Source organism: Hipposideros armiger, unplaced genomic scaffold (assembly GCF_001890085.2).
Source record: "Hipposideros armiger isolate ML-2016 unplaced genomic scaffold, ASM189008v1 scaffold_96, whole genome shotgun sequence".
NCBI classification, from domain to species: Eukaryota; Metazoa; Chordata; class Mammalia; order Chiroptera; family Hipposideridae; genus Hipposideros; species Hipposideros armiger.
The window spans coordinates 851,645-878,501 of NW_017731446.1; the positions used below are offsets into that span (position 1 = coordinate 851,645).

At 45.4% G+C, this 26,857-nt stretch overlaps 1 protein-coding gene across 2 annotated transcripts; it reads right to left on the reverse strand.

Annotated features, from left to right (window-relative positions):
- On the reverse strand, nt 1-26,628 carry TMEM40 (transmembrane protein 40). 2 transcript variants are annotated; one of them, XM_019645959.1, is made up of 12 exons: nt 26,592-26,628; nt 15,074-15,154; nt 14,269-14,409; nt 10,266-10,358; nt 9,066-9,119; nt 6,923-6,958; nt 6,494-6,526; nt 6,067-6,114; nt 2,261-2,332; nt 2,100-2,174; nt 1,536-1,598; nt 1-779 (listed from the first exon to the last, which is right to left on the reverse strand). In XM_019645959.1, exons 2-12 carry the CDS (start codon nt 15,144-15,146, stop codon nt 760-762), a joined length of 708 nt encoding a protein of 235 aa, XP_019501504.1. In that variant the 5' UTR covers nt 15,147-15,154; nt 26,592-26,628; the 3' UTR covers nt 1-759. The 2 variants fall into 2 exon arrangements, with proteins under 2 accessions (XP_019501504.1, XP_019501505.1); XM_019645960.1 differs by lacking the exon at nt 14,269-14,409 and having other exon boundaries at nt 3-779.
- Between the last annotated feature and the right edge of the window lie 229 nt (nt 26,629-26,857).

Below are 26,857 nucleotides of genomic sequence, written 5' to 3' on the forward strand. Positions count from 1 at the left end.
CCTGTGCAATTGAAGTCTTGGACCTAAAATGAGGGGCTTTACTTTACATTTATTTCCTTTTATACTTTATTATGTAGGACAAGTTTCCCACCCTGACTAGATGGGACCAAAGAAGGTCCCCAAAGGTATCCTTGAACTCAAGAAGCCTAAAGGAATATTTCACTGACTCTTTTTAGTCCAGGGAAGAAAATGTTTATTTGGATCTTGATAGAGTACAGAGTTGCAGGGCTGGCACTAGGTGATGGAGCCTAAATGCTGTGGCTTTCGTCCCCAACATCTCACCCACATCAGGTTCACCCCGGGGAGCTTGATATGGTGGCTCCCTGCCTCAGGGTAATGAACTGTCTGTGTGTCCTGGGATGGCTCTGTAGGACCTGAGAGCATACCAGGACAGCGTGGGGATTTGAGAGAAACCAGGAACCCAGATATATGACAGCCTGCAGGGCCCAGGGTTCTCCTACTGTCTCCTGAGAGCAGTGATGACCCAGAATCTTCCTGCCAATCCAGGTACCACGAAGGGCGCAGTCCCTGCTTCCTCCCTCTGCCTTCCACCCTGGCAGCTGGATTGCATGCCAATGCTGCCTGAATGATACCTCAGCCCGGGCTGGTGCCAACGTTCAGATCACATAGAAGGAAAATTGCTCTCTTTATGGCCCGAGCCTGGCCTGCCTGTGTGTCTCCCAGAATGTTGCTCTGTGCTCAGAGGATGTCGTGTTGGTCACACTGGGGCCTGGCTTGGCTGCCCGCCTGGCACTGGCCTCAGTCAGTCTTCCTGAACCCTGGAAGGAAAAGACCATAGGATGGCATGAGATTCTGAAGGCAGCCAGGCCTCATCCCCACCATCACCCCAGATGCCTAAATACCCCTCATCGCTGGGATAATGTAGCTACCCCAGGAGCCACGGGTCTCCATGACCCACAGCCATTGCAACTAATTTCCCCTTTATGAATTCAATGAGTTAAAGGAGACAGAAATCCCCAGCACAGAGACACACAGCTCTCTGGCCTCTCAGTTTTGAGACGTAATAAGAGGCACAAAGCTGCGGGTCATGAAAGAGGATCTCCTTTAGTTCAGCCCAGCCACTCTAGCTGTGTGACCCTGGGCAAGTCACTCCACTTCTCTGAGTCTCAGTTTCATCAGATAAGTGCAAGAAAAGTAAATCCCACCCCCACCCCCAGTTACTATTAGGCAAATAAAATCATGGAGAAGACGGCATTTGGGGAAATGTAAAGTTCTATGACAGAATACCCAGATTCCCTTCACTTTTCTACAGTGTTTCACACTTAAGGACTTCTGCCCCCGCTCCTCACATGATTTTCACAACACTCTTGTGCAATAGGTGTTCTTACACTCATTTTTCAGTTGAGGAAACTGAGGCTAAAAGAGGCTCCAGGGCTGGTAAATTGGAAGAGGCAGGACTTGAACCAAGGCCCCAACTCCAGGCCCTGTGCTCTTTCCTATATGCTAAGCCTGTTGACAACAGAAGACCTTTATAGGCAGAGAAAAAATGAACATAGGAAGAACGTAAAAGTTACCCATCAGCCTGAACTTCTGGAAGAGGGGGATGAAGCCGTGCAGGACGCTGTGGATCCGGTACACTGCTCAGAGACAAAGAGAAAGGTGACTGAGCTTTGTGCCTCCTCAGGGGACCCGGGGGTCAGACATCCTCCTGCCTACCCTTGGACCAAGGCCTAACTCACACAAACAAGGCTCTAATGGCAGAATTTCAAGCAGCAGGTTAAGCTTAAATAATAGAACTCGAGTTATTATTAAAAACAACAGCCACAAATAGCAATAACAGTGCCAGGAAAAGGCCAAGGCAGCACCCAGCCCCATTAACTAACTTGTTTTCGGTAGCTGCCTAATTCTGTTTGTTTGCCACTTTCAGCTGTTTTTGTTGCGTTTTTATAGAGCTGCCCATTTTTTTCCACAGGGTTTTGCCAACAACCTCACACTGACCTTCAGAGAGGTCAGGAAGAAAACATGGGCATAAAGAAATCTTTAAAAAGTGTTTAGGTCATGGCTTTCTGGCCCTTGGCAAGCAAGCCTCCCTAGTTGATCCAGCCACCGCCCTCCAAGAGTTGGGGCGAGGGGCTTACCCAAACCGAAGTAGATGCCGACGGTCTCCAGGGAGGCAAAGGTGAGCAGGCCGACCCCAAGGGACATGAACCAGTCTGCAAGGGCAGCCAGGGAGAGAGGCTGGTTAGCCTGCAGGCCTGGACCCCTCCCCCACCCCCTGCTCCCACAGCCCCCCACTCACCTGCATAATAGTGATAGCACACCAGCAAGGCCCCGATGGCAAAGCACAGGAGGACGAAGTGGAAAAACTCATCTGCAAAGACAGACGAGGTGGGGAATTTGCTGTTTGCTTCTTCCTCCCTCTTTTTTTAATGACTAAAAGTATTCCCGTCTCTGCTAAAATGCCAGAGATGATGCTCCTGACCAGTCCAACTACAACAGCAGCCCAAGGCCCATCCCTTACCCAGCCTTTAGCTCACTTTATTATTTTCCCAACACTTATCACCACGCAACTGGTTACCTTTTCATTCCTGTGTTTATTCTCTGTCCCCCTCAGTAGGGTGATGGGTGGGAATTTTGCTTGGCAACTAAAGCAGTGCCAGCTACGCAAAAGTGCCGGATAGTTTTTATGTGGAATGAATGTTAGACACGATGGCAAAAAAATGCAGACGTGTCAAGTTCAAAAGTTTCACATTGCCCCATTCTCTCTTCCTAATCCCACTCCTTAAAATCAAGCGGTGATTGGCAAGACCGTTCCAGACACGTGTAGACGTACACATTTTTACAAAGAAAAGCAGGATCCATTTGTACACCTGCTGCTCTATAATTTGACTTTTTTTCCTCTTGTTGATAGATAGATTGGGGCCATCTCTTCATCTCAGAGCATATACAGAGCTGCCCTGTTCTTTTGGATGGCTGTGTAGTGTTCCATGGTATAAAGTTACCCTAGTTTATTTAACTAAGTCCCCCCACCAATGAACCTGCTGGAGTCAGATATTTACCATTATCACCAATGCTGCACCAAACATCACCACACATGAACCTCTGTGCATTTGTGGGCCCAATGTCCAGAAATGGAATTGCAGGCTTGGAATAGTACTAACAGAATGTAGTTAACGGAGACAGAGGAGCTGAGAGGCAGGGCCCGTGTCTTGGGCAGAAATCCAGAGGTGGCCTGTGAAAGAGCCCCCCCACCCCTCCTTGCACTTTGTCAGGCACTGTGGGAGTCATCAGGGGAGAGAACACAGGGGCCTCAACCCAGGCAAGGGGCTGTGATTAGAAAAGATGCAAAGAAAGACTTCAAGAAGAAAGAAAAAGAACAAAGAGAAGACAACTCAGGGATGGTTCCCTGGAATGAGGCATGCTCCCTGAGTGGGTGTCAAGGCTGCCGGGAATGTCTTAGCTTAGTCCAGTTCAGCCACTGATGTGCTGTGAAGCTTTGGACAAGTGTCCTGACCCCTCTGAGTCTCAGAGTTCTCACCGATAAATGGAGGAGGGCAACGTTTATGCCGCTGAGAGGATGGATAGGGGTCTTGGATGGAAAAGTACTTTGTAAATGGTAAAAGGCAGTGTGATACTGCATATCCCTGCTGTTGAGGGACTTTTGAAGGCAAATGAATGAAAGGTGAGGAGAGTAGTTTTGTTTTTTCCCCCCCTGTTGGGGGAAAAAACTAAAATGAGTATTTCTAAAATATTCTTGGCCCTGAAGTCAGTTTATCCTTTAGGAAAAAAATTTACATTATGCAGAAATGGACGTAATGTTTAAGAAAGCATCAGGCTTAGGGGTCTCCAGAGATGTGAAAACCTGGGAGTGAAGTGGACTAAAGAACTCTTTCCTTCCATCTTCCTCACCTAATCTTTCAGAAATATAAAATGAGTTTCTAACAGTGAAGTTCTCCGTGAATCTTATCTTCAACTTTCTTACAAATAAGTATTTAGAAAATACAAGTGTTTGAAAGGTATGGGGGCATTAACAAAATGCAAGATCAAACCAAGGATTGGAAGGGTAAGATGGCTTAGTTTGAAAAGAGGAAAAACTACCAGAAACAACATAAATGTCTATCCAGTGATGAATAGTGAGCACATCATAATGTACCCATGCTGTGGAACTTTATGCAGTTGTTAAGATATAAACACTCAGGAGTCACCGTGACTGGGGCAATCCAGGAGGGCTTCGTGGAAGAATAAAAGTTTGAGCTGGGCCTTAAAGACAGTCAAGGCAATAGAACTTGAATGAGAGAGAAGTGAATGTATGTTGTGTGTGCGTGTGTGTGTGTGTGTGTGTGTGTGTCTGTGTGTATGCTACTTGGGAGGCACAACATGAGACAACGGAAGGAATAGGACCAAGGAACAGACCCAGTAAAGTGAAGGTTCAACCAGGTGAGTAGAGGGGCCGTTGAGAACTAGAAGTTTTGAAGGCTAAAAAGATCAGGCCAGGATAAGGACTCCAAGGTTGTGTTCAAGCCCAGAGGGACCTAAAGAATCATTCTTGTCTGGTTTTTCTCAGATTTCCATACACCACCTTTGTTGTTTTTTGCTCTTTCAATGTACCACTGCTTACTGTCTTCACAATTTCATGCTAATCCAAGGACCATCTGTACTAATATTTACTTAACATTTTTCTTTAAACAGATTCCTTTTTTCCTTAAACAGATTTACATTAAAAGGAAACCATGTCACAAAAGTAAATGGAAAACCAGGATCCCCTGTCTTACTGAAAAGTTCTCATCACAAGAAAAAAAATTCTGTAACTGGATGGTGATGGATGTTAACTAGACTTATTATGGTGATCATTTCACAATGTAGACAAATATCAAATCATTATGTTATACACTTGAAACTAATATAATGTTGTATGTCAATTATATCTCAACCTAAAAAAAAAATTGAACACCTAAATTTCATTCAGAGAGTCAGGGGCATCTTAAAATTAAACATAAATGTTACCAAATGTACGTAAAGTTCTGCTCCGCTGAAGAAAAGAGCAAAACTGCAGTATTTTTCGTTCATAAGAACTACAGTCATTATTTCATCAAAAATAAGCATAAGGTAAATGGTAGTACTTTATTTTGTAAAATAATAGTCCTTTGAACAGACAGTTCAAAATGCCCCAATTGCAAGATTTTACTAAGAATGTAGAAAAAAAATAAATAAACACAAGGCATACAAAGCAAGATGGTGAAGTGATCTCACCAGCCCCACTGCCTGCTCACAGGGACAGCCTTGCTCTGTCGGAAGAGCAATGAATACGGGTCAGGGTGGCATTAAAAGCATGGGGTCTCTGAGCTGAGACCACGCTTTAAGAAAGAGAGTGGAAAGGGGACTCACCTTCTTGCTTTGGGGTATAATGCTATGTCCTAAAGCAACTTGGACATAGTCTGCACTTTGAGAGTCTCAATTTTAGTTTGATAAGGCTCACTTTCTAGCCCAGGAAAGTTGAATAGCATGTCCTGTTCATCTAGCTGGACAGAGGCAGAGGCAGGGGTTCAAACTCAGGTCTCTGCTCTCTGAAGGTGGGCTTTTGCAACAACTCAAAATGTTTCTAGAATAACTGCCATTTCGTTTAATCAAAATTAATAGTCTCCCTTCCCACCTCCACAAAGACCCCATGGATTCCAGGCTGGAGTGGAGGGGGTCCATCCGGGTCTCATCATTCCTCCTCTAAAGTCTAGCTGAAGCTAACCTCACTGCTTCCTCAGCCTGGCCATTTCCAGCTCCCCATCCTGGCCATCAGGCCCAGAGGGCATTTATCATCCTAGTGACTCCATGTACAGCAGAAAGAGCACAAGACCAGGATTCAAGCCTAGGTCATGCCACTCGCTATCTGTAAGACCACTCCCCATCCTTGATCTCAGCTTCCATATCTGCAGAAGGGGAGTCATAGTACTGCCTTCCTGAGGCAGTTCTAAGCTGAGAAGTTTGTAAGCTGCAGGGCACATGACAGAGGTGGGCTATGATTACTGTTGTTCTAGGCCATCCGCTGACTCTCTACTTATAGAAATCTGGACCTGACAGGGGGAAGCAGCTTTGGGACACCAGCTTCCTTACCGTCTTTCTTTATATTCAGTCTTCTTAACTGAGAGGACTCCACTTCTCCTTAGGAACAAGAGAGAGATGAGTGTTTTACTTTGATGTGGGATTTTTGTTTTCCCTGCCTCACTGAGAATGGCTCTCCTGAGTTCTTTTTCCTGGGTCAGAGGGCTCTCCCAGCAGGACTGCTCAGGGCAAAGCTGTGAAGGACAGCAGTGGCTGTCCTTGGGACCCTCACTGACTCCCTCCTCCATCCACACACCTGAGTCTGCGTTCTGTTCCACTTCCCCTGAGCTTGGAGGTTCCTTTCTGGAATCGTGGTGACACTGGCTGGGGATGGCATCCCTGCTGTTCGGACCCACCCTCTCAGGCTGGCTGTGGTCCCATCTCACACTCCTGGAAGCCAGGCTGCCTCCCACTCTCCCGTTAGAGATTGCATACTTACCACTTGCTAGGTCTGAGTCTCTCCTTCGGAGTCCTTGAAATTAGAAACTAAACATTAGTGCCCAGGCCAGCTTTGGTCCTTACCAGCTGCTTCCACTCTGGAGGAGGACATAGGTGGCCTATGAGAATGCCCTCCATCAGATTCTCCAGGCCCCAAGGGCTCTTTCTATGTATCCATGGCTGGTTGTGATCCCTTTGCCTCTCGCCTGAACTCCCTTTCTAATCTCTGCTGGCTCTCTGCCTTATGCCGCTGCCAGTTCTGCCTGCTGGCTGAGACCAAGTCAAGAGCCCCAGGCCCCCAAATGGACTTGGAGTCCCTGTCTCACAGCCACGAACCCTGATAGCAGCTGGCTGTCTTGGAGGAAAGATAATGCCCCGACTTCATTGAACACCAGCACCGATAACCCCTCCCCCCTAACTGGGCACTCACCTGATTCTCCAGAGGGCATCAATTCCCCAGAGGTACCTGCACAGAAGGAAAATCAGTGATCACAGATCCATTATTCTCTGGGGTAGGGAGAAATTACACTGCGAGGAAGGTAGGTCTCACTCAGAGAGTTTCCATTTGATCTAAGTTAGGCTCAGTGGTCACTAGAGCAAGCTGGAGGGTTCCTATCATCTAAAGGGGCAGTCACCACCCACCAGCCACTAAAGCTGCTGTAGGAATGCCTGCCCAGTGTCACAGGTCTTCCAATTTCCCATGAGAAGCCAGAAATCCAGGTCTTTACATAAACTTCTTGATTTGAAAAAAGGTTTGCAACTCTTGTATTCCAGTGAATCAAAGAGTTTGTGAGACATGACATTCTTTTATGTTACTAGGTAAAGAAAACCATTGCCAATTACCATTGCAAGTTGCCAGTGGTTGTAAGATGCATCCTGATTTCAGATATGTCCACATGTGAAAAAGTGTGAGTTGTAGAAATAATAGTTTTTAAAAACACATTGTGAGCCAGATAAAACACATCTGCACATACACGGGCCACCAGTTTGCAACCTGGACCTGTTCATGCCTGTTCAGATCCAGGTGATGACACCTAGCTCCAGCCCCACCAGGCCCTGAGGTCCTGGGAGCCAAGCTTTGTTGTACATGGGAGCTCACCCGGGCCCCACCCTGAGTATCAAGGCCCTGGTCTGGGTGAGTTGAGCCCTATAAACCTGCTCTGAGTGGCAGTATTCCCAGTGATCTGGTCTGGGGCGGCCCCCTATCCCATTTACCTTCTGGTTCTTGGTCCTGGTGACCTCTTTCCTAGCCTATCAATGCCTTCCCCTTCGAGGGCAAGCAGGACACTTTGTAACCACCCCTCACCACCAGGAGCCCCCACTCCTGTACACTTCCTGTCCTTTAGGTCAGCCCCAGGACATGAACACCAGAAGAGGTCACTCACCACATGACAATAAACATTCAGCACATTCAACTGCCTTTAGGGCTAATATGCAAATAGGAACAACATCTGCAAGTGACCAAAGAGTGACCAGTACCGAGGTACAGAGCTTATACTAAGAACAGCATGAAATGAGCCCCCAGCTGTGTCATTTACTAAGTACCTCCAATGCCTTGGGGGTGGGGTAGGGGAGAAAGTAATTCACAAATGTGTGACAATATCTACATTTCCTACAGTAAATATAACTTACTTTTATAATGAGAAAAATATGTTTAAATATATGTAAACATTACAGTTCCTCTGTCTCATTTTACATCCACTAAAAGCTTTCTTTCATACTTAAGTAATTAAAAGCATTTTTCTAGATAAAGTAATATTTATTTTTGTAAAAATAAAAAGAAACAAAGGAAGAAGACAATAAGAAAATTCAGATAAGCAAATAAAACAAAATAAAGATTACCCATGATGCTACCACCCAGAGGAAGCCACGGGTAATATCTTGATGCAGAACATCAAAATATTTCACTTACATTTCTTTGGAAGTATACATACTTGTAAGTGTTTCCTTTTGCTTTTCTTGGTTTATTATCACAGTTAGGAGACTAACTAGATTATGGAAATATTGGATTAAGCAAAGTTAAACAGGTTTTCTTATCTGGCCATGTGCATTGGTCAGGCTTTTTGGCAAACTGGTTTATTCCTGAAAATTCCCCCATTTCATCAGAGTGCTACGAAGCAAAGGACTATAATGTTTAGATCTCCATGGTATGAAAATCACGATGCTTAGAGACAATTATTCCATAATATGAGTTTTATAGAGATCAGATCCTTAATTTTCTCTCTCAGGCTTAACAGCACAGCATTTCAAGAGAGTAGGTATTAATCAAGTCCCATTTTGCTGGTTAGGAAGCTGAGGCCCAGAAAAGTAGGGTGACTGGCTAAGGTCACCCTGCAAATCAAGGTTATGGTTCAGAGGAGAACCCAGGACAATCTCACCATGGTGCAAAACGCTTGCCCTCATCCTTATCTGCCAGTGTTGTAAGCACTCACCTTGCCACATCTCCTATATTTTCCCATGACTTTTCAGCTCATGAAATACACTTATGATCTCATTTCTGCCCAACAAACCGTTAGGTCCTCATGACCGTTGTCTAATTCTGTTTTTTCCAAAGCCACTGGACAAACAATTACCTCCATAGAGTTGAAGCTCGTCCTTCAAAATGTCAGGCTCCCCATGCTCAGCACCTGGGTGGAAACAAAACCCATTAGTCACCTCTCCACAGGCACAGCACCTCACAGCAGCTTCCATGTCCCACCGTCTGCCACCTTAAAGTCACACAGTTCTTGTGCTTGGGGTGAGCTGGGCGGTCTTGAAGAGGCAAGACAGCCTTACAAGTGCTTCCCTTTACTCTGTCGGACTCTACCCCCCAGCACGCCCAGAAAAGACCATGTTCCGTTTACTAAGAAAGAATCAGGGGCCTGAGAACTTTATTCAAAATCAATAACAACAGTTGCCATTTATTGAGTACTTAATACATGCCAACACTGTATGAAATAATTTATGTATAATATTTCATTTTATCTTCATGGAAATCCTATGAAGAAGATATTAGTACCTCTCCCTGCCCCATTTTACAAATAAGGAAACTGAAGCTCACAGAGTTCAATTATTCCCTGAAGGTCACACAACAAGTAGGTGACAACTGCAAGGTTCAAACCCAGATCTGTCGCCAAAGCCTGCAATACTAATCATTTTTATCTCCAGAAATAGAACCCAGAGCTCAACTCTTAAGGGTAGCATTTATTAAATACCTCATGTGTGTCACTATCTGTACTAGGTATTAATCCAGGCCCTTTCCCCCATGCTGTTTTTCCCATAATCCATTTGGGCTGAAATTTATCGTTTTGTTTTGTTTTTGCAAAAATGTTCTTCTGGTTGTAAAAATAAAACATGCTCATTGTCACATATTTATACTGCAGGATAAATATGTTGAACTATACTACAGGATAGTTCAAAAAAGAGAAAATCACCCATAATTTAACTATTCAGAGATAACCAGTAATAACATTTGGGTGTTTTTCCTTCCAGTCTTATTTGTAGCCACACGTGTGAATTTTCACATAATGTATATGAGATCAGACAAGTTAAATGATTTGACATCTTTCTTTTTTTACTTCAGAGAGATTCTAAGAACAGAGTTCTAACCAGGACACAGGGTGTAGTATCATTGATCTATTTTACTGTTGTCAGACATTAGGGTTGTGTCCCATTGTTGCCCTACTATAAACAACACTGCAAGGAACTTCTTCATACAGACATGCTCAGTCCCATTGAGAAACTCAACAGTGAGCCTAGTGGGCAAAGGAGAAATAGTAAGACCTATTGCCTACCAGGTGAGCTACCCCTGTGGGCGTGTCCAGCCCCCTGGCTCTTCCGACGACGTTTTCTGGCTTCTCTGGAGTGCTGGTCTTCATCATTGCTCTCTGCAGGGAACAAACACAAGCTGTAGGAGAACCTCAGCCTGGAACAAGCCTGGAATATGTTCATTCTGGTGTTCATTCTCAGAATTTAGTTTAGGGAGAGGGGCGGAGAAGAGGTCTACTTTGGGGATTGGGGAATAGGAGATCTGCCACAAACTTTCTGTGTGACCTTAGAAAAATCACTTAGCATTCCTGTTGCTGCTTTCCTAAGGCTTTCTTCATGATAAGGCAAGTTCGTAGGAGGTATATTACTGAGGTGGTTTCCCTCCCACCACACACTGGGTTGTCATCTCTGCATTTCCACAAAGCCATGCTGACTCTGTGTTTGCTCATGCTGTCTCCCACCTGGAATGCTCTTCCCATTTGTATCCCTTATCCTGAAGGTTAAGCTGATGTCAGATCTCCTGAAGAATGGCTTTTCCAACTGCCTCACCTCAGTCATCTTGCCTTCCTATATCCTGGGGCTTCTAGAGCATCAACTGTCTGCTCGACACAGTGGGTATGAAGGTCAGTGGTTATGGTGCTTGTCTCTCCATCCCGAGCTTCCAGAGGACAAGGCCTGGCCCCTCACTCCCCCAAGGCCTGGCTCCAGGATCCAGCCTGGAGCAGGATCCTGATCAAGACTTAGAGAATGGGCTGGCCAAGTGGCTCATTTGGTTAAGAGCTGGCTTAAGAGCATAAGCTCTGAGCAACAGGGCTGCCGGTTCGATTCCCACATGGGCTAGTGATGCTGTTCCCGAGCTGAGCTGTCACTGAGCTGCCAACAGGTGGCAGGATGGCTCAGCTGGTGTAACAACAAGATTGCCTATTCAATGGCTATGCCCACCGACAACTAAGACTGAACTCAGCACCTTGAGCTGAGCTGCCACCCGGATGGCTCAGCGGATAGAGCGTGTGCTCTTAACAACAAGGCTGCTGGTTCGACTCCCGCATGGGATGGTGGCTACGCCCACCCACAACTAAAACTGAACACAGCACCTTGAGGTTAGAGGCCACAAGCTGCCAACAGGGCAGCCAGATGGCGACTGGCGCCCTCCACAATGAAGATTGAAGACCAACAACCTGGCTGGTCCCCTTCCCCAATTCCCCAACACTGTTTCCCTCCCCCCATTTCTTCAATAAAATCTTAAAAAAAAAAAACCACAAAAGACTTAGAGAATGATTGAATTGTTTGCACTCTTGGCTCAGTTGGCATTCCAGGAATTCGGGCCTAGAAGTTTCTGGCTTTGGGTCTGGAGGACTTCATTTCCTCAAGTTGACCAAGATGGCGCCAGCAAGGCTGATGTCCCTCCCCATGTTTGGGGACCTCCTGCCCCATGGATAAATTTTAAAATTCCAAGAAACTGGGTTAACTGTGCTTAAAAATCAGTGTATACGTGATCTCAGCTAGATACAGAGAAAGAAGTGTGAGGAAGTACATCGAGATAATAACAGCGTAATTTATCTCAGGAGATAGATTTGGGATGGCTTCTATTTTCTTATTTTCTGTGTTTTACAAATATTAGTCCATGCTAAAAAAAAAAAGCTTTTTTCACTGAATTTCACAAAATATCAAACAATACAGGAAATAACAAAAGCAAAGTTTACTCCAAATTCTATTAACCAGAGACAACCTGTATCAATATATGAATGAACGTTATTTTAGCTTTCTCTATGATATATTTTAATAAATAATTTTTTTCATAATATATAAATTTTTATAAGAGGTATTATATAGAATTATATGCTGTGCAAAATGAGGACAATTTTTGTAAGTGCTCTCCAATTCAATTATTTAAAAAATTAACCCTGGCAGAAGGAGTCACAATTTGTTGCTAGTATCCCCAGTATCCATCACAGAGCCTGGCACTCAGCAAACACTTATTGAATAAATGTAAGGAAATACACGAATATGTTTTTAACGGTTATCTCTGGCTGACAGGGCAAAGGGTGATTTGTATTTTTCTCCTTCTTTATATGTTCCACATTTTCTACAATGTGCCTGTGTGTAATCTTTCACAATAAAAAAGTTTTAATTAAAAAAATAACAGGATATATTAAGAATAAAAAGGGAAAGCAGTGCTGATGACAGACTGTAAGTTAGGGTCCAGACTGTAAGTTAGGGTCCTGCATGTGGAGGAAGGTTAGGGGCTGCAGTGAGGCACCCAGGTTTGGGGTCTTGTGGTCACCATCTGAGCCTGAAGAACGGGCACGGCCTGAGTTCCAGCAGCAGGCCAGCCATTGTGGATCTGACACCAGGATCCTGAATATTAGTCTGTCCTGCTTTTGCGTTTATTTTCCTGTTGTGTTCTCTTACAGCTTAGGCCCACTAACTACAGCCAGTCCCATGTGTGCTGCGGAGACAGGAGTGAAGTGGCTTATGGCCACACTTGGGGGAGAACACTCGTTGGGGAGCAGTGCCCCCTAAGGGTCAACCAGAATCAGAAGACAATGTCCCGTCCCACCAGGGAGAAGAAACAAAGGGACAGAGTCCCCTTGCCTCTGGAAGCCCTTCTTCCAGGGCTAAACCTCACAGGGGGTGGGTTTTTATACTTTTTAGTAAGGATGGCGGCTTCCTTTCTAGTCCCGTGAGGAGACTAGATACATACATAGCCATTGAACCCACTAACTACTCTCCCTAGCATGAATTTTGTGACTTTGAGCCTCAGTCTCATCATTTTGCAACATGAGGACATGAGGCCAGAGCACCAGGGCTTTACAAGCATTAAAAAAAAAAAATTTAGCCTGGAATCGCTTTCATCAAATGAAATCTCAGGCCCAGGCCCACTATGTAAAATGTTCATAGTTCAGGGGGTCTTGTTGAGACAGAGTAAACCAGAGCCAACTCTTAGGTTCCCCAGTCCCAGAAAGACCTCCAGGGAATCCCCAGTTGATTATTGAGCCCACTTACAGCCAGTCAGTTAGCCTCTCTGTGCCTCAGTTTCCTCACCTGTAAAATGGGAATAATGATAGTACTTTCTTCGATGGGTTGCTATGAGAATTAACTGGGTTATTACAGTGCTTGGGACAGTAGCTGGCACACAGTAAGCGCTCAATAAATGTTAGCTATGATGTTACTGCGGCTGCTATAAATTCAGCCTTATATTTTGAATCAAATGAATAAAAGTGAGAATAATGTGGCAATCTGTAATCAGGACCCAGTTAGAGACACTCATCCCTCTAAACCCACTAAAGTACTTTTGGGAAAAGGATACTTAGGATACGATTTGTATGGACAATTCAAAAAGCAAAAGCTTTTGAGCAAGGATTCTCCTGAGTGTGATAAACTGGTGGTGGTGGGGTGAAGAGTGTGGATCTTGACAATAGCAGTTCTTTTTTGAGCTTTTTTACTATGTGCTAGGTGCTAAGACTTTACACCGTGTAAAGTATGTTATCCTCCCAAGGATCTTATGAGGTAATAACTTATGCAATCATCCCCATCTTAAAAGAGGACCCCGAGGCATTCAGGGTTAAACAATTTACCCAAGGACACACAGCTAGTTGGTGGCAAAGAAAGGATTTGAACCCAGGCAGGCTGCTTGAACGGACAGAGGCACTGACTCTGGCACCAGAGTGTCTTAGGAAACCTCACTCTTATTTTACATGAGATGCAGCCACTTGAGGGGTTAGGTTATTTGAGGGCCATGAAAACAGCTGCAAAGATATTACAGAATAACATGGCAAAACGTATGGAAGAAGACAGCAAAAAGAAAGTTAAACTGAGGACAAAACTGTCTATACGATCAGTTACAGCTGTGTACAAGTCATGGGTACAGGTAGGCAGGCTCTAGAAGGGACTGAGGAAAAACAGAATTGAAGTATCAAGGTGGGGGATTATGGAGGATGGCTTTGCCACATACACGCTTGTCTTAAATAATAGTATAAGAATATATATATATATATATATATATTTTTTTTTTAATCTTTGCTGTACCTGAGGTAGAGGAGGAGGAAGAGGAGGAGGAGGAAGAGGAGGAGGAGGAAGAGGAGGAGGAAGAAGACTTGTTTCTCTCATGTTGTTCTTGAGAAAAGAGTCCGGCCTCCCTGTCTTGCTTGTGGAAATCCGTCTCTCCACCTGGGAGGCACACATAGGCAAAAGTGAGCATTTCCCTCCCTTCCCACTCCTGAGACACCAAGGCCTCCCCAGGGGTTCTACCTGGGTTTGGGGAGCCAGTAGGGGCTGGTACTTCCGGGATACTCTTTCCAAACCCCTAGGGCCAATGGAAGGTACAGAAGTTCAGGGCTCTCTGAGGCCCCAGGAGCTCTAGGAAGTCCCAAGACAGAAATTTCTCTGAATCTGGAGCCCAGAAAGGACCTTCTAAAGACCTTGTCCTGCTCAGAGACCACTAGACGGTATGTAGTTGCCAACCTTGGATTCTCTGTAAATTGCTGGGCAGGTGGGATCTGATCAAGCCCTAACACTTCCTATCTCCCATTCTAAGCCCATAAAGAACCCTTCCCTTCTGGGGACCCTCCTTAGTGCCAGCCAAAGCTCCCAGAGTCTTCTGGAGATTTGGGGAGTAACTGAGGGCCCCCAAAGCTAGAAAGTGTTGGGGGGACAGACTGGACCAAGCACATATGTATGTGTGCGAGCATGTAAAATCACTACTTCTCTAGAGATTCCAGCTGTGACTTGAGCCACTGTACCATACAAGCTAAGCAGGATATTCTGTTCTACCCACTGCTGGACTCCACTTCCCATGTGGCTTTGCCCAGAGGGTCAGAGAAGGCAAACATACGGTCTAGATCTTCTGTTTCTCTGTGGACTCGACTGTGGTCTTGAGTCTGGGAGGAGCTTTCTGAAGCCTCCATGGCCTTCCCTGGAGGAATAACAATAGTCAGTAATTGGTATCACCCTTAGTTAATAGCCTTAATATATAAAGAGCTTGGCACATAAATAAAAAAGGGAAAACCCAATTTTAAAAGGTATGAAAAGAAAAATTTACATAAAAAGAAATACACAACTAGATAAATTTGAATAATGATCATCCTTTGACAATATTAGGAACTTACGAGTATTTATTTTCTAAAAACAGATTTTAATTTTTAGAGCAGTTTTAGGTACACAGCAAAACTGAGTGGAAGGTACAGAGATTTCCCATATACCTCCCATACCCAAACATGCACAGCCTCCCACATTATGAACATCTTCCAGCAGAGTATTTGCTTTTTTTTTTAAGGTGTGATACTTACATTGAGGTTATGTTTACTTAAAGTATCCTTAAATTTAGAGATAAAAACTAAAATATTGATGATAAAATTATATGATGTCTGGGACTTGCTTCAAAATAATCTTGTTGGGGAGTTGGAGGGCATAGGTGGGGGTCCAAATAAACAAACATGACATCAGTTAATAGTTGTTGGAGCTATATCAAAATATAAATAGTGGTTCTCTCTGGGTGGTGATATTATGGGTATTTTTAGTTTATTAGTTTTATTTTGCATTTTCTAAATTTTTAACAGTATTGCTTTTGTTCTAATAAAATAATCAATAATTTTTTATTACTTAAAAATGTAACATGCCACCTGATATCAGTATAGTCACTTAATGGTTTTACAAAGGGTTATTTGTGTGTAATTCCACCTGAGCCTGATCACAAACAAGCCAGGTAGGAGATGGGATTAATTACTCCTCACATTTGAATTGTAGTTTGTAGACAACAAAACTTCCTAGAAGATTATCTCATTTGAGACAATAACCCTGCAAAGTTTTATTATCTCCATTTTACAGAGGAGGAAACTGAGGCTCAAAGAGATGAAGTAACTTGTACAAGTTGGGACTCCAGAACCCATATTCTATTGTACCCCAAAATGTTGACCTGTGGCACAAAACTGCTCAAAAGCCACCATGGAGTCTAGCTCCCCTGGAATGAAATGCTGAATGTCATCACTTCCACTTGAGAACCGCTGATCTAGACAATACACTCTTAAAACATTTTTAGTTTATTGAAAAAAATTTCTTTTTGAAAGACAGAAGAAATAGGCAATATGATTGAACTAAGATGCTACCCTGCTGGCTTTGGAGATGGAGGAAAAGTCCAGGAGTCAAAGAATGCAAGGAATGACAGCTCTAGAAGATAGAGAAGGAAACAGATTCTCTTCTGGATCCATTGGAGGGAGCTCAGTTCTGATTTTGGACTTTGATTCCGCAGAACTGTAAGATAATAAATTTGTGTGTGTGTGTGTGTGTGTGTGTGTGTGTGTGTGTTTAAAAAATTTTTTTAATTGAGGTATAATTGGCATATAACATTATATTAGTTTCAGGTATGCAGCATAGTGATTTGATATTTATATACATTGCAAAAAGATCACCACAATAAGTCTAGTTAACATCCATCACTATACATAGTTACAAAACATCTTTTTTTTCTTGTGATGAGAACTTTTAAGAGCTACTCTCTTAGCAACTTTCAAATACACAATACAGAATTATTAACGATAGTCACCATGCTGGACATTACAACCCCAGGACTTATTTGTTTTGTAACTGGAAGTTACTACCTTTTGATGCCTTCATACATTTTGTCCACCTCTGGCCACCACCTGTCTGTTCTCTGTGTCTGTGAGTTCCAGTTGTTTTTGTTTTAGTAGAGAATCTACTGTTCATCCACCACAAAACCTTGGCAAGGTAATATCTTTCCCTGTGTCCCAGAGCCAGATCAGCTGGGTTTGAATCCTATTTGACACGTCCAGCTGTGGGAGCTGGGCGTGTTAGGGAACCTCTCGCCATGCCTCAGGCTCCTCATCTGTAAGACGGGACAATAAAAGTGCTTACCTCATAGTATTGTTGTGGGAATGGCATGAGTTAAAATGCCTGAAGCACTTAGAACAATGCTTGGTACAGAGCAAGTATTGAATAAATAAATAAATGCCAGCTGAAATGATCATTATTACGACGTGGGGGAGGGGGAGACAGTGTTTGTGTAGTGGCAAGAACATGTGCTTTTGGGGTCAGACTGGTCAGGGTCCAACCCCACTTCTGTCACCTGTGCAAGGGATGACCTTGGGCAAGGCTGTCCCCTTCTCTAAGCTCTAGTTACCTCAGTTGTGAACTGGCGATGGCAGAGCTTTAAGGAGGAAAGATGGCCAACGCCTGTACTTAGAGGCTCAGAAAACGTGAGTTCCCTCTTCTACAGACCTCCTATTACCCTCAGACATTTGGCGTCCAGTCCTCCAGCCCTGCCCATCCACTATCTTCAAGGCCCCTAAGTTTTATTACCTCCTTTCTAGAATAAAAATTCCCATTTCTCAGGGTAGAATTCAGCTAAGCTTTAGGAAGTCACTAGCTAACAAAACTAATATTCAGGTATGAATGACTGACAACCATAAGCCTCTAGGGCATATCTATATTTTGAAAATGACTCTTTGTACATAGCAGGTGTCCAGTATGTGTTCATTGGCTGAGGTCATCTCTAATGGTGGAATTTCAGATGGAGTGGAGGAAGAGATTTGGAGTCATCTGGGGGAAAGAGAGCTTCTGGCTGATGCCAAACACACCAAAAGTTCACCAAGCTGGTCCTATTTTTTTTCCTGCTCTAGTTGCCTCAGCCACTTGGCAGTCCCTGGTCACACACAGCCTTATCAGGCCTCCAGACTTCCACCTAGACCATTTTTTCCTATTGCCAAAATTGTATCTGACCTTCTAGGCACAGTTTAAATAATACCTCCTTCAAGAAGCCCTATGCCAGTTGCCTAACCAGTACCCTGCTTTCAGACCCCCACTCCCTTAACTCTCCTCCCCCAACCATCCTGGACTTCTTCCTTGCTAACAAAACTGCAATTATGTTTTTCCAGCTCCAGTTAGATACTCGTTTTCCCAGGCTTTGTTGTAGCTGGGTGTGGCCATGTGACCCAGTTTTGGCTAATAAAAAGTGAGCAGAAGTCGGTCGGGGTTCAGGAAGGGTTTGCTTCTCCTGACAAGAGGCCAACAGAGCTGGTGCTGTGCTTTGCCTCTCCTTCCTTCCTCTAACATGAATGTGATGGCAGGAGCTAGAGTGGCCATCTTGTGACCTTGAGGAAAAGCCAAAGCAAATGCAGAGATGACACTGAGCTGCTGAGCCCTTGCCAGCAACTGTTTGCTTTCTTGTTATTTGAGAAAAATAAATCTCTAAGTCTCTATAGTGAAAATTTTTGGCATTTGTAGCTGAACACCATTCTGACTGATGCACATTCCTTCTCTTACATCTCTACGTTTATTGAGCACCTACTTTAAGGTGCGCTTGGGGATGCCGTAGTGAACAACTTGCAGCCTTGTCCTCAAGGAATTTCAAGGTAGACCAGGAGGCTGTGGGAGCCTGGGGGCTGGGGGAGCCCAGGGTCAGTCAGGGAAAGTTCCTGAAGGAGGGGATGCTGGGAGTGAGTCTGGAAGGGCCAGAGGGAACACTCTGCAATGACACACAGGCAAGGGGCCATGGCCTACAAGGGAAATAGCTGACAAGAAGCAGCTTTAAAGAAGAGTGAGATTGAGGGGAGGCAGGCCCAGAAAACACTCCCACCTTGTCCCTGGCACATTGCTGTCTTGGGCCTTGTACCAGACTCTCCTTCTTCAAGGTAGGGTACCTTGTTGCATAACTCCAGGGGCCACTCTTCCTATTCACCTTCGGATCTGTGCCCAGGGCTCAGCAGAGTGCCTGACACACCCAGGGCACGTCTCCTTCCCTAGATTATGAACCCAGCCAGGGTTAGGGACTGAGGCTGTTTCATCTATGTGCTACCCGAACCCTGCACAGGACCTGGCAGAAAGCAAAAATGATGATGATGATGATGATGATGACGTTGATGATGACAACAACAAATAAGTGCTTATTACCTGCCAGACAACGATCTAAGCACATTACACGTATTAATGCATGTATTCTTTACCACAACCCTATGAGGCCTCACTGTGGTTGTGCCCATTTTATAGGTGAGAACACTGAGGCACAGAGAAGCTAAGAAACTTGTCAAGGCCACATAGCTAGTAAGTGGTTGAGCAAGGGTACTTGTTCAGTCCACATTGGGGGATAGAAAGAGTGATGTTGGCACGTCTTCCTAGGCCCCTGTCATTTGTACCAGGAAGAAGCCACTAAAAGTCATGGGAGTGTTTATGCAAATGATGCTGACTTGGCTTATGTTTAGCCACTGGTGGAGCCCTGAGCAAGTGTCATTATAGCCAAGGGCCCTTCCTCGGGCAGTTCTTCAGCACATTGATCCATCAGGAGAGGGGAAATGGTAGGACTTGCGGGAGCCCTGTTTCACCTTTCAGTGTCCTTGCTCCATCTCTCCTCCACCCATATTTTTGCTATGAGAAAGGATAAATAGAACTTAAAAAATTTTAAACTCAAGAATCAGTGTGAAAGGCAAGGCTAACACAGAGGATAGCACTCCAGTGGTGGAACATCAGGCGCCAACAGAGGGACTGCTGAGAGGGGCTTCTAAAAGCTTAGGTTCAGCGCCTGTGACTTTGAGCCAAGATGGCCCATGGGGAGCTGACAGAAAGAAAGAAGAAAGCAGGTAGATGAAAAGGAACATGGCACATTCCCTGCAATCTTATTTCATTCGTAACAAGCCTTATTTTACGTAGGCTAAAGCCGAGGTTCAGATAGACGAAGTGACTTGACCAATGTCACACAGGTTACAGGTTGGACTCAAATCTGACCCCTGCCTCAGCAGAGAACCCCCATTCCCCGGCCCTGGCTAGGGGGCTCTAGGGCACCCTCTCTCAGATAGCCCCACATCTGAAGCTGATCCTACAAGGAAATGGAATGCCTGACTTTCTGGCACTTTTCTCCAGAAAGCCCAGCCTTGCTGAGTCACTGGTGGTGCCAGGCCCTCTGTACCCACAGGTCTTGCTAAACTGGATTTCCCCTTCAGTTCAGCCCAGATTTCCTAAGTAAGCTTCTGCTGTCACAAGGGCCTGGGCCCATGGTGGGAGGGATGTTAGGAGACGCTGGACCATCACAGCCTGCCTCACAGCGCTTTCCACACACAACTCCCTGGATCCTCATACTATCCAGGAGGGAGGCAGGGTGGGGATTATTGTCCTATTTTTAAATATAGGGAAACTGAGCCCTGGAAACAGAGGAACTTGCACAAGGTCACGTCGCAACTCAGGGGCAAGGCTGGCTCCAGAACCCTGTCTCTTGATTCAGGCTGCTTCCCTTTGCTGGGTGTCGATCGAGTAGGATTTCAACAGGTGGCAAAAGGCAGAGCGGAATAAAAGGTTAGTGGAGGGGGTGGGTGGCAGTGGGCTATTGAAAGGGTAGGAGCCCTGTGAGGTTGGGGAAATCATCCTGGGCCTTGAATGCCAAGCATTAATAATGGTCAACTTTTCCTGCAGGTGGACTGTGAGGAACGTTCCTAGGGGCCATGAATGCAGGGCCAGCTCAGTTCAACAAGCCCAGGGCAGAAAATGGGGTGGGGGACCTCGGAAGCAGAAACAGCAGCTGGGAGGGGAACAGATCTAACAGAGGGGTGGGCACTTGCTGTTTCTGCCCAACTGGCATCAAAGCCCCCTTCTTCTGGCAGTTACGCCAAGGGATCAAGTTAGAGCCCCCAATAATCTCCTCCAGCTTCCAAAGCTCCCCTGCTCTGAAACAATCATGCACCCTAATTTCAAACATATCCTGGTCAGGCAGATGTAGCTCCAGGGCAGGCATCCCCAAATTGATTGCACCCTCCCCCCATGTTTCTTTGATATGAAAATTCTGGTTAGACCATGAGCCTTTCCCTCCCAGGAATCCGACTGGTGACATGTGTGACACAAAAGCCTAAAGCAACCCTGGCACTCATCTGCCCTGAGACAGAGCCCTGAAGAAGTTGTCCTCTTGTTTCAGCTCCTGGCCACATTGGTGCTCATATGGGGCTGTAGATAGGAAAGTATGTAGTAAAAGAATGCTCTGAGCTAGGATGCTGTACTGAGAGGTATCTTGATTAAGTCACTCCGGCCATGGGGTCTGACAGAGCCCACTTCAAGCTGTGCTTCATCACTGTACCTCCCAGCTCTGTGACTTTGGACATATCACTTTACCTCTCTGAGCCTCAGTTTCCTTGTCTGCAAAGTGGGGATAGTGTCAGTATCTTACAGTGTTGCTGTGAGGATTCAGATCAAAAGGACTTAGATTGGGGCCGGCTGAGTGGCTTGTTGGTTAAGAGTTGGCTTGGGAGTGCGAGCTCTGAGCAGCAGGGCCCCTGTTCAGGTCCCATACGAGGGCCAGTGACACTGTGCCCTCTACAGCTAAGATGGTGAACAACAGCTCGACCTGGAGCTGGGCTGCCATGAGTCGCCGGTGACGGCGTAGGCTGCAGTGGGCTGCAGTGGGCTGCCATAAGCTACTGTGAGTGGCTGGCAGCCAGGGTGAGCAGCCGACAGCTGGCATGAGCTGCCGTGAGCCGCCCTGAGTGGCCGTCCAATGGCTTGCAAGCAACTGCCTCACCCGGGAAGAGTGCAGTGATGGTGCCAACATGGGCCAGTGAAGCGACGTCCTCCATAACTAGACTGAAGAACAAAAGGACAGCAACTTGTCTGTTCCCCTCCCTCAATTCCCCAATAAAATCTTTTAAAAATACAAAAAAAAACACCCCAAAAAACAAAAAACAAAAAAGACTTAGATTCTGAGCTCCCTGGGAGGAATCATGTTTTCTTAGTCTCTATAATATTCTAGCCCCTGACTTATACAAAGTTGCTTCATAAAAAGGAGTCAGAAAGTATTGAATTTAAGAGCTTGGAGAAATAATGTTAGGCTGGCAAATCTTCTTCAGCATCTCCCTCGTCTCTTTAGAAGATCTTGTGCTTCTAAAGAAGACCTTGTGCTTTAGAAGATCACACCCCTTCGCCTTCATCAGCATCCTCCTGCTTTGTGCTCCAGGCTCACCTTACCCCCTCTCCCCACACCAGTTTCCCAGGTTTAGCGGACCCTCCCCTTCCTCAAGCTAGAATTCCACAGAGTTGCAGCCAGGAGATCAAAACTGAGCCCGAGAAAGGGAAAGAGACTTGCCCAAGGCCACGCAGCAAGGAGTTTGAGTATGAACTCAGAGCTGAGGCTGAAGTCCAAGCATGAGGGACAGGAGGAAGACACTACAGTTTCCACCTCCCCTGCCATTTTGTCCCAAGTCTGTCCGGCAGTTTGATGGTGGGTAACAACCCATACTGCCCAGCCAGCTGACCACAAGCTAGACAGACCTGTCACAGATCTGGGTGAACCTTGTGACCACAGCACACCCAAGGATGTAGCCAGGGCCTGGGATTGCCCCTGAGGAGTGCAGGGTGACACCTAGGCTAAAACGAGATGGTGCAAAGGGACAAAATCAAGTTTGTGCAAAAAGAGGATGGGTGGGCCCAGCTTGGAAGCTGCTCATACAGAAATACCTAGGATTGTTAAAAGACGCTCTGAAAGGTAAGTAAATGTTAGCACAAGTATCTAACTTAGTGTCTAACACATAGTTGGTACACAATCAATGTTTGTTAAAATGTAGTATAAGCCAACAAGGTGATAGATCTACAAAGCAAAGCTAACACAGCCTTAGGTCATATTAATAGAAGCACAGAGTCTACAGTAAGGAAGGTGGCCCACATCCCACCATCCCTCATCCTGGGTTCAGTCCTGGGTCCTAAACAGAATACGGTCTAGACAAACCAAGAGAATCCAGAGGACGTGGGGGGTACAGAGACCACTCCCAAGACAAGTGCTTGGTGGAGCAGGGTGCTCAGCCTAGGGATGAGCACTGCAGGGACAGACTCTCCAAGTCTCTGCAGGACTCCTCCAGGACATGGGTACAGGTGGGGCTGTGAGCCCAGAGGGAGGGGTCAGGACCTTGGGGAGCCCCCAGGACAGATGCCACCTCAATATAGGAAAACAATTTCTTAAAATGACAGCTATTTCGGGGTGAGCACCCTACCATGAGAGGTGGCAAGTGAGGAATGGCAGGGATTGGCTTAGATGTCCTTAGCTCAGGACCTATTAGTCTCTCAAATGATGATCTCTAAAGTTCAGGAGGAAAATGTTAGTTCATCTATGTCTACTTAACTTTTAACTAAAAATAGTTAATAGTATATAGTTCAACTCTGAAGTGCACCCTTGGCCATATGTCAGATAACAAATGTCATGTCCACTAAGTGGGGACCCCAGAGGTCAGTGGGGAGTCCAATAGTACAGACAGGTCTGCTGTGGCCACACTTTCCTTTTTCTACATTCAGCCTATTGCAACATATGGTGGTGTACGGTGCTGGGTTGGGTGGACCTGAGAGTCAAACAATACAGCTTTAACTGAATCAGCCCCATAGTGTGGACAAGTATCTTCAAAGAGTTTCTGTGCAAAGGGACCGCAGATGGAGATAACTCTAATTTAGAAAGTACAAGCAAGCAGCCGGAAACATGGGAGACAGAACTGCCCCTGCTCCTAGATCAAGTTCTTCATGAGCCACATTTCCATGTTGAAAACAATGAATGGGATCACACACACACAGCTGCCTACTGAAATAATGAGAAAACGATTTGAAGAGTGGACTTCCATCCATCCACTATCACTGGTAAGAAAATTCACTCGGAATGTATACTGGGGCCTTGAGACATTAGCTAATGATCACAGTACTAGTATATAACTTGTATGTAATAAATCTATAAATATGGATAAGTTGGGGATGCCTAGAGCATTTTTCTGGAGATGAGTTGCACAGTCAAAAAGTGTTACAATCACTGCTCTAGACTTAGGGAACAAGAAAAACTAGGCAGGAGTGTGTGCCCCCCAATAAACCTTTTTGAGGCCTCCGAAATGTTTGAAAATTAATGGGAAGAAACCAAAAATCTCTTAAAAGGTTTTCCCTGGCTCTGACTCTCCTAGGTGGGTGGCTATTTGAACAGAGCCAGTTCAGTCTCCTCTTTCTCATCCTCTCATCTAAGTTTCTCTCTCTCTCCCTCCATGTATCTCTCTCTCTCTCTCTCTACTGCACACCTGCAATTGGCAACAACAAAAACCAGAAAGGAGGCATTCAGTGCAGAGAAAGAGCTTGCTGGCTCTTGAACATCAGACAGACCTGGATTCAGTCTCCACCTCTACCCATCACTGACTGTGAAGACCTCAGGAAAGTAACAGCCATTCTCGGAGCCTCAGAGTTCTCCTTTGGAAAAATGGACATGCCTACAGCTCAACAATAAAATGACAACCCGATTTTAAAAGAGCCAAAGGATTTGAATAGACATTCCTTTGAAGAAGATACATGAATGGCCAATAATACATGGAAAGATGCTCAACATCACAAGTCATTGGGGAAATGCAAATCAAAATCACAACGAGATACTACATCACACCCACTTAGGATGACTAAAATAAGAAATGCAGACATTAACAAATGTCGGTGACAGCGTGGAAAATTGGGGCTTTCATACATAGTTGGTGGGATTGTAAAACATTGCAGCCACTTCGGAAAACAGTTTGACGGTTCCTTGAAATGTTAAACACAGATTTATCATATGATCCAGCAACCCCACTCCTAGGACACCCAAGAGAATCGAAAACTTATGTCCACACAAGGACTTGTACATGAATGTTCACAGAAGCATTATTCATAATAGCCAAAAGGTGGAAACAACCCAAGTGCTTATCAACTGATGAATGGATAAACAAAATGTGATATAATCATACAATACAATATTATTCAGCCATAAAGAGGAAGAAGTGCTGGCACATGCTATAACATGTGTAAACATTGAAAACATTATGCTCAGTGAAAGAAGCCAGTCAGAAAAGATCGCCTATTATATGGTTCCATTTATATGACGTGTCCAGAATAAGCAAATCCATAGAGACAGAAAGCAGATTAGTGCTTGTCAGGGGGAAGGGAAAATGGGAAATGACTGCTAAAGGGTACAGGGTTTACTTGGGGATGATAAAAATGTTCTAAATCAGATAGTAATGATGGCTGCACTACTCTGTGAATATACCGAGATCCATGGAATGGTACACTTCAAAAGAGTGAATTTTATGGCATGTGACTGCTCTCTCAGTTGGAAGGAGAACTGACTCCGGGTGGTGAACACACAATGCAATATATAGATGACATATTATAGAAATGTACACTTGAAACATATAATTTGCTAACTGATATCACCGTGCCCAATAAATTTAATAAAAATTTTTTAAAAAGAGGAGTTCCCACAAAGGATTGTTATGAAAGTAAAATAGGGCCTCTGGCAAAGCAATGTCCAGCATGGGCCCTGGAACGTAGCCAGTATGGTGTCTTTGCAAGGATTGCGGGGTGCAGGTACCCTAGTGTTTTAGAGGGCTACACTAGTACGAATTCTAGGAATTTCAGAGCCAGAAATGAGTCTCATTATTTACAGATCTGCTTACTTTGGAACCCAACCAGGACACGCTACACTTCACTCAATACAACTCCCCTAACACACCCCTGCCTCAACTTTTCTGGCAGTTTCTAAACAAAACAGAATAAAATATAGGCACATGACCGTATATAATCTTTCTTGTCCCCCTTAAAAGAAAAATGAATGGGCTTGAGGCCAGAAGGCCGCCTCTGAGGAGAGCGGCTGGGAAGCTCTGAGCAGAGGTGGCTCCCCTGATTTAGGATGACAGCCCCAGGGGTTGGCAGGCACGGTGGTGCTTGGACTGGGTGGCGGGGGTTTTTCTACAGGCCACACCACCTGGATGAGCTTCTGACAAGCAGTAGGGTTCCCCCCCCAAGGCCCAGCTCTCTCGGTTCAACATTTTTGGCCCAAAGGTGCATCTGAGCCTGAAACAGAGGAGACAACTGGCCAGTCCTCCCACATCTAATAGGTCTGGTTCAGGGCCCAGGGCGGCTTCCAAGGGGACAGGAGGGTGTCAGCCTTCACTTGCTGCTCAAAGCACAGAGGCTGGTAGGTTTGAGGGGACACATCTTCACCCTTCAAAACTCCCCTCCCCCCGAGCTCAGAGTGGGAGAAGCCTTCACAGATCTCGTTGGACCCTTCATTTCGCAAATGGGGAAACTGAGGTTCAGAGAGGTCGAGAGGTTTTCTGAAGGTCCCACAGCAAGTCAGTGACAGAATCGGGAGTTGGCCACCTACTAAGCCTGGCTGAAGCCTCAAAACAACCCAAGGGGGTGAATATTTGTCATCCTTCCCTGATTTTTCCAGAGATTGAGACTGAGGTGCTCACCCAGCTGGGAAGACAAAAAGTTGGGATTCAAATCCAGGTCCACCTAGGCACCACAAAACATCAGGCCTGTTGAAGAGCCGATTCTCTTAAAGTTTAAGCCCTCACTCACCCTGCCCCATGTCCCATTACCTGTGGTCCCAAGGCCTGTCAGGTGCAAGTCGAGCTGTGTGTAGACTGCCAATGAATGCCAGACGAGGCAGGGGAAGACGGTTGTGGGAGAGGCCTGGCCACACCCCCATGACTGGAAGGGGGCGGGGTGTGACTTGTCCCTAGGCCCCACTTGCTCACATTCATCTCAGTTACGTTCCTTCCTGCCAGTGCTATCAGCCCCAGGCCTTCCTGTCTGACTTGACTTTTTCCTATGACACCCAAGGAGTGGCAGATGGGGCAACTGT

What these genes read in the sequence shown, in the direction of transcription:
- TMEM40 (XM_019645959.1), bottom strand. Translation starts at nt 15,146, where the DNA reads ATGGAGGCTTCAGAAAGCTCCTCCCAGACTCAAGACCACAGTCGAGTC. An exon ending in CCACAGGGGTAGCTCACCTG is followed by an intron (nt 9,120 to 10,265) that starts GTAGGCAATAGG and finishes GTTTCCACCCAG; the next exon opens with GTGCTGAGCATGGGGAGCCT. An exon ending in AGACTCAGACCTAGCAAGTG is followed by an intron (nt 6,115 to 6,493) that starts GTAAGTATGCAA and finishes CTTGTTCCTAAG; the next exon opens with GAGAAGTGGAGTCCTCTCAG.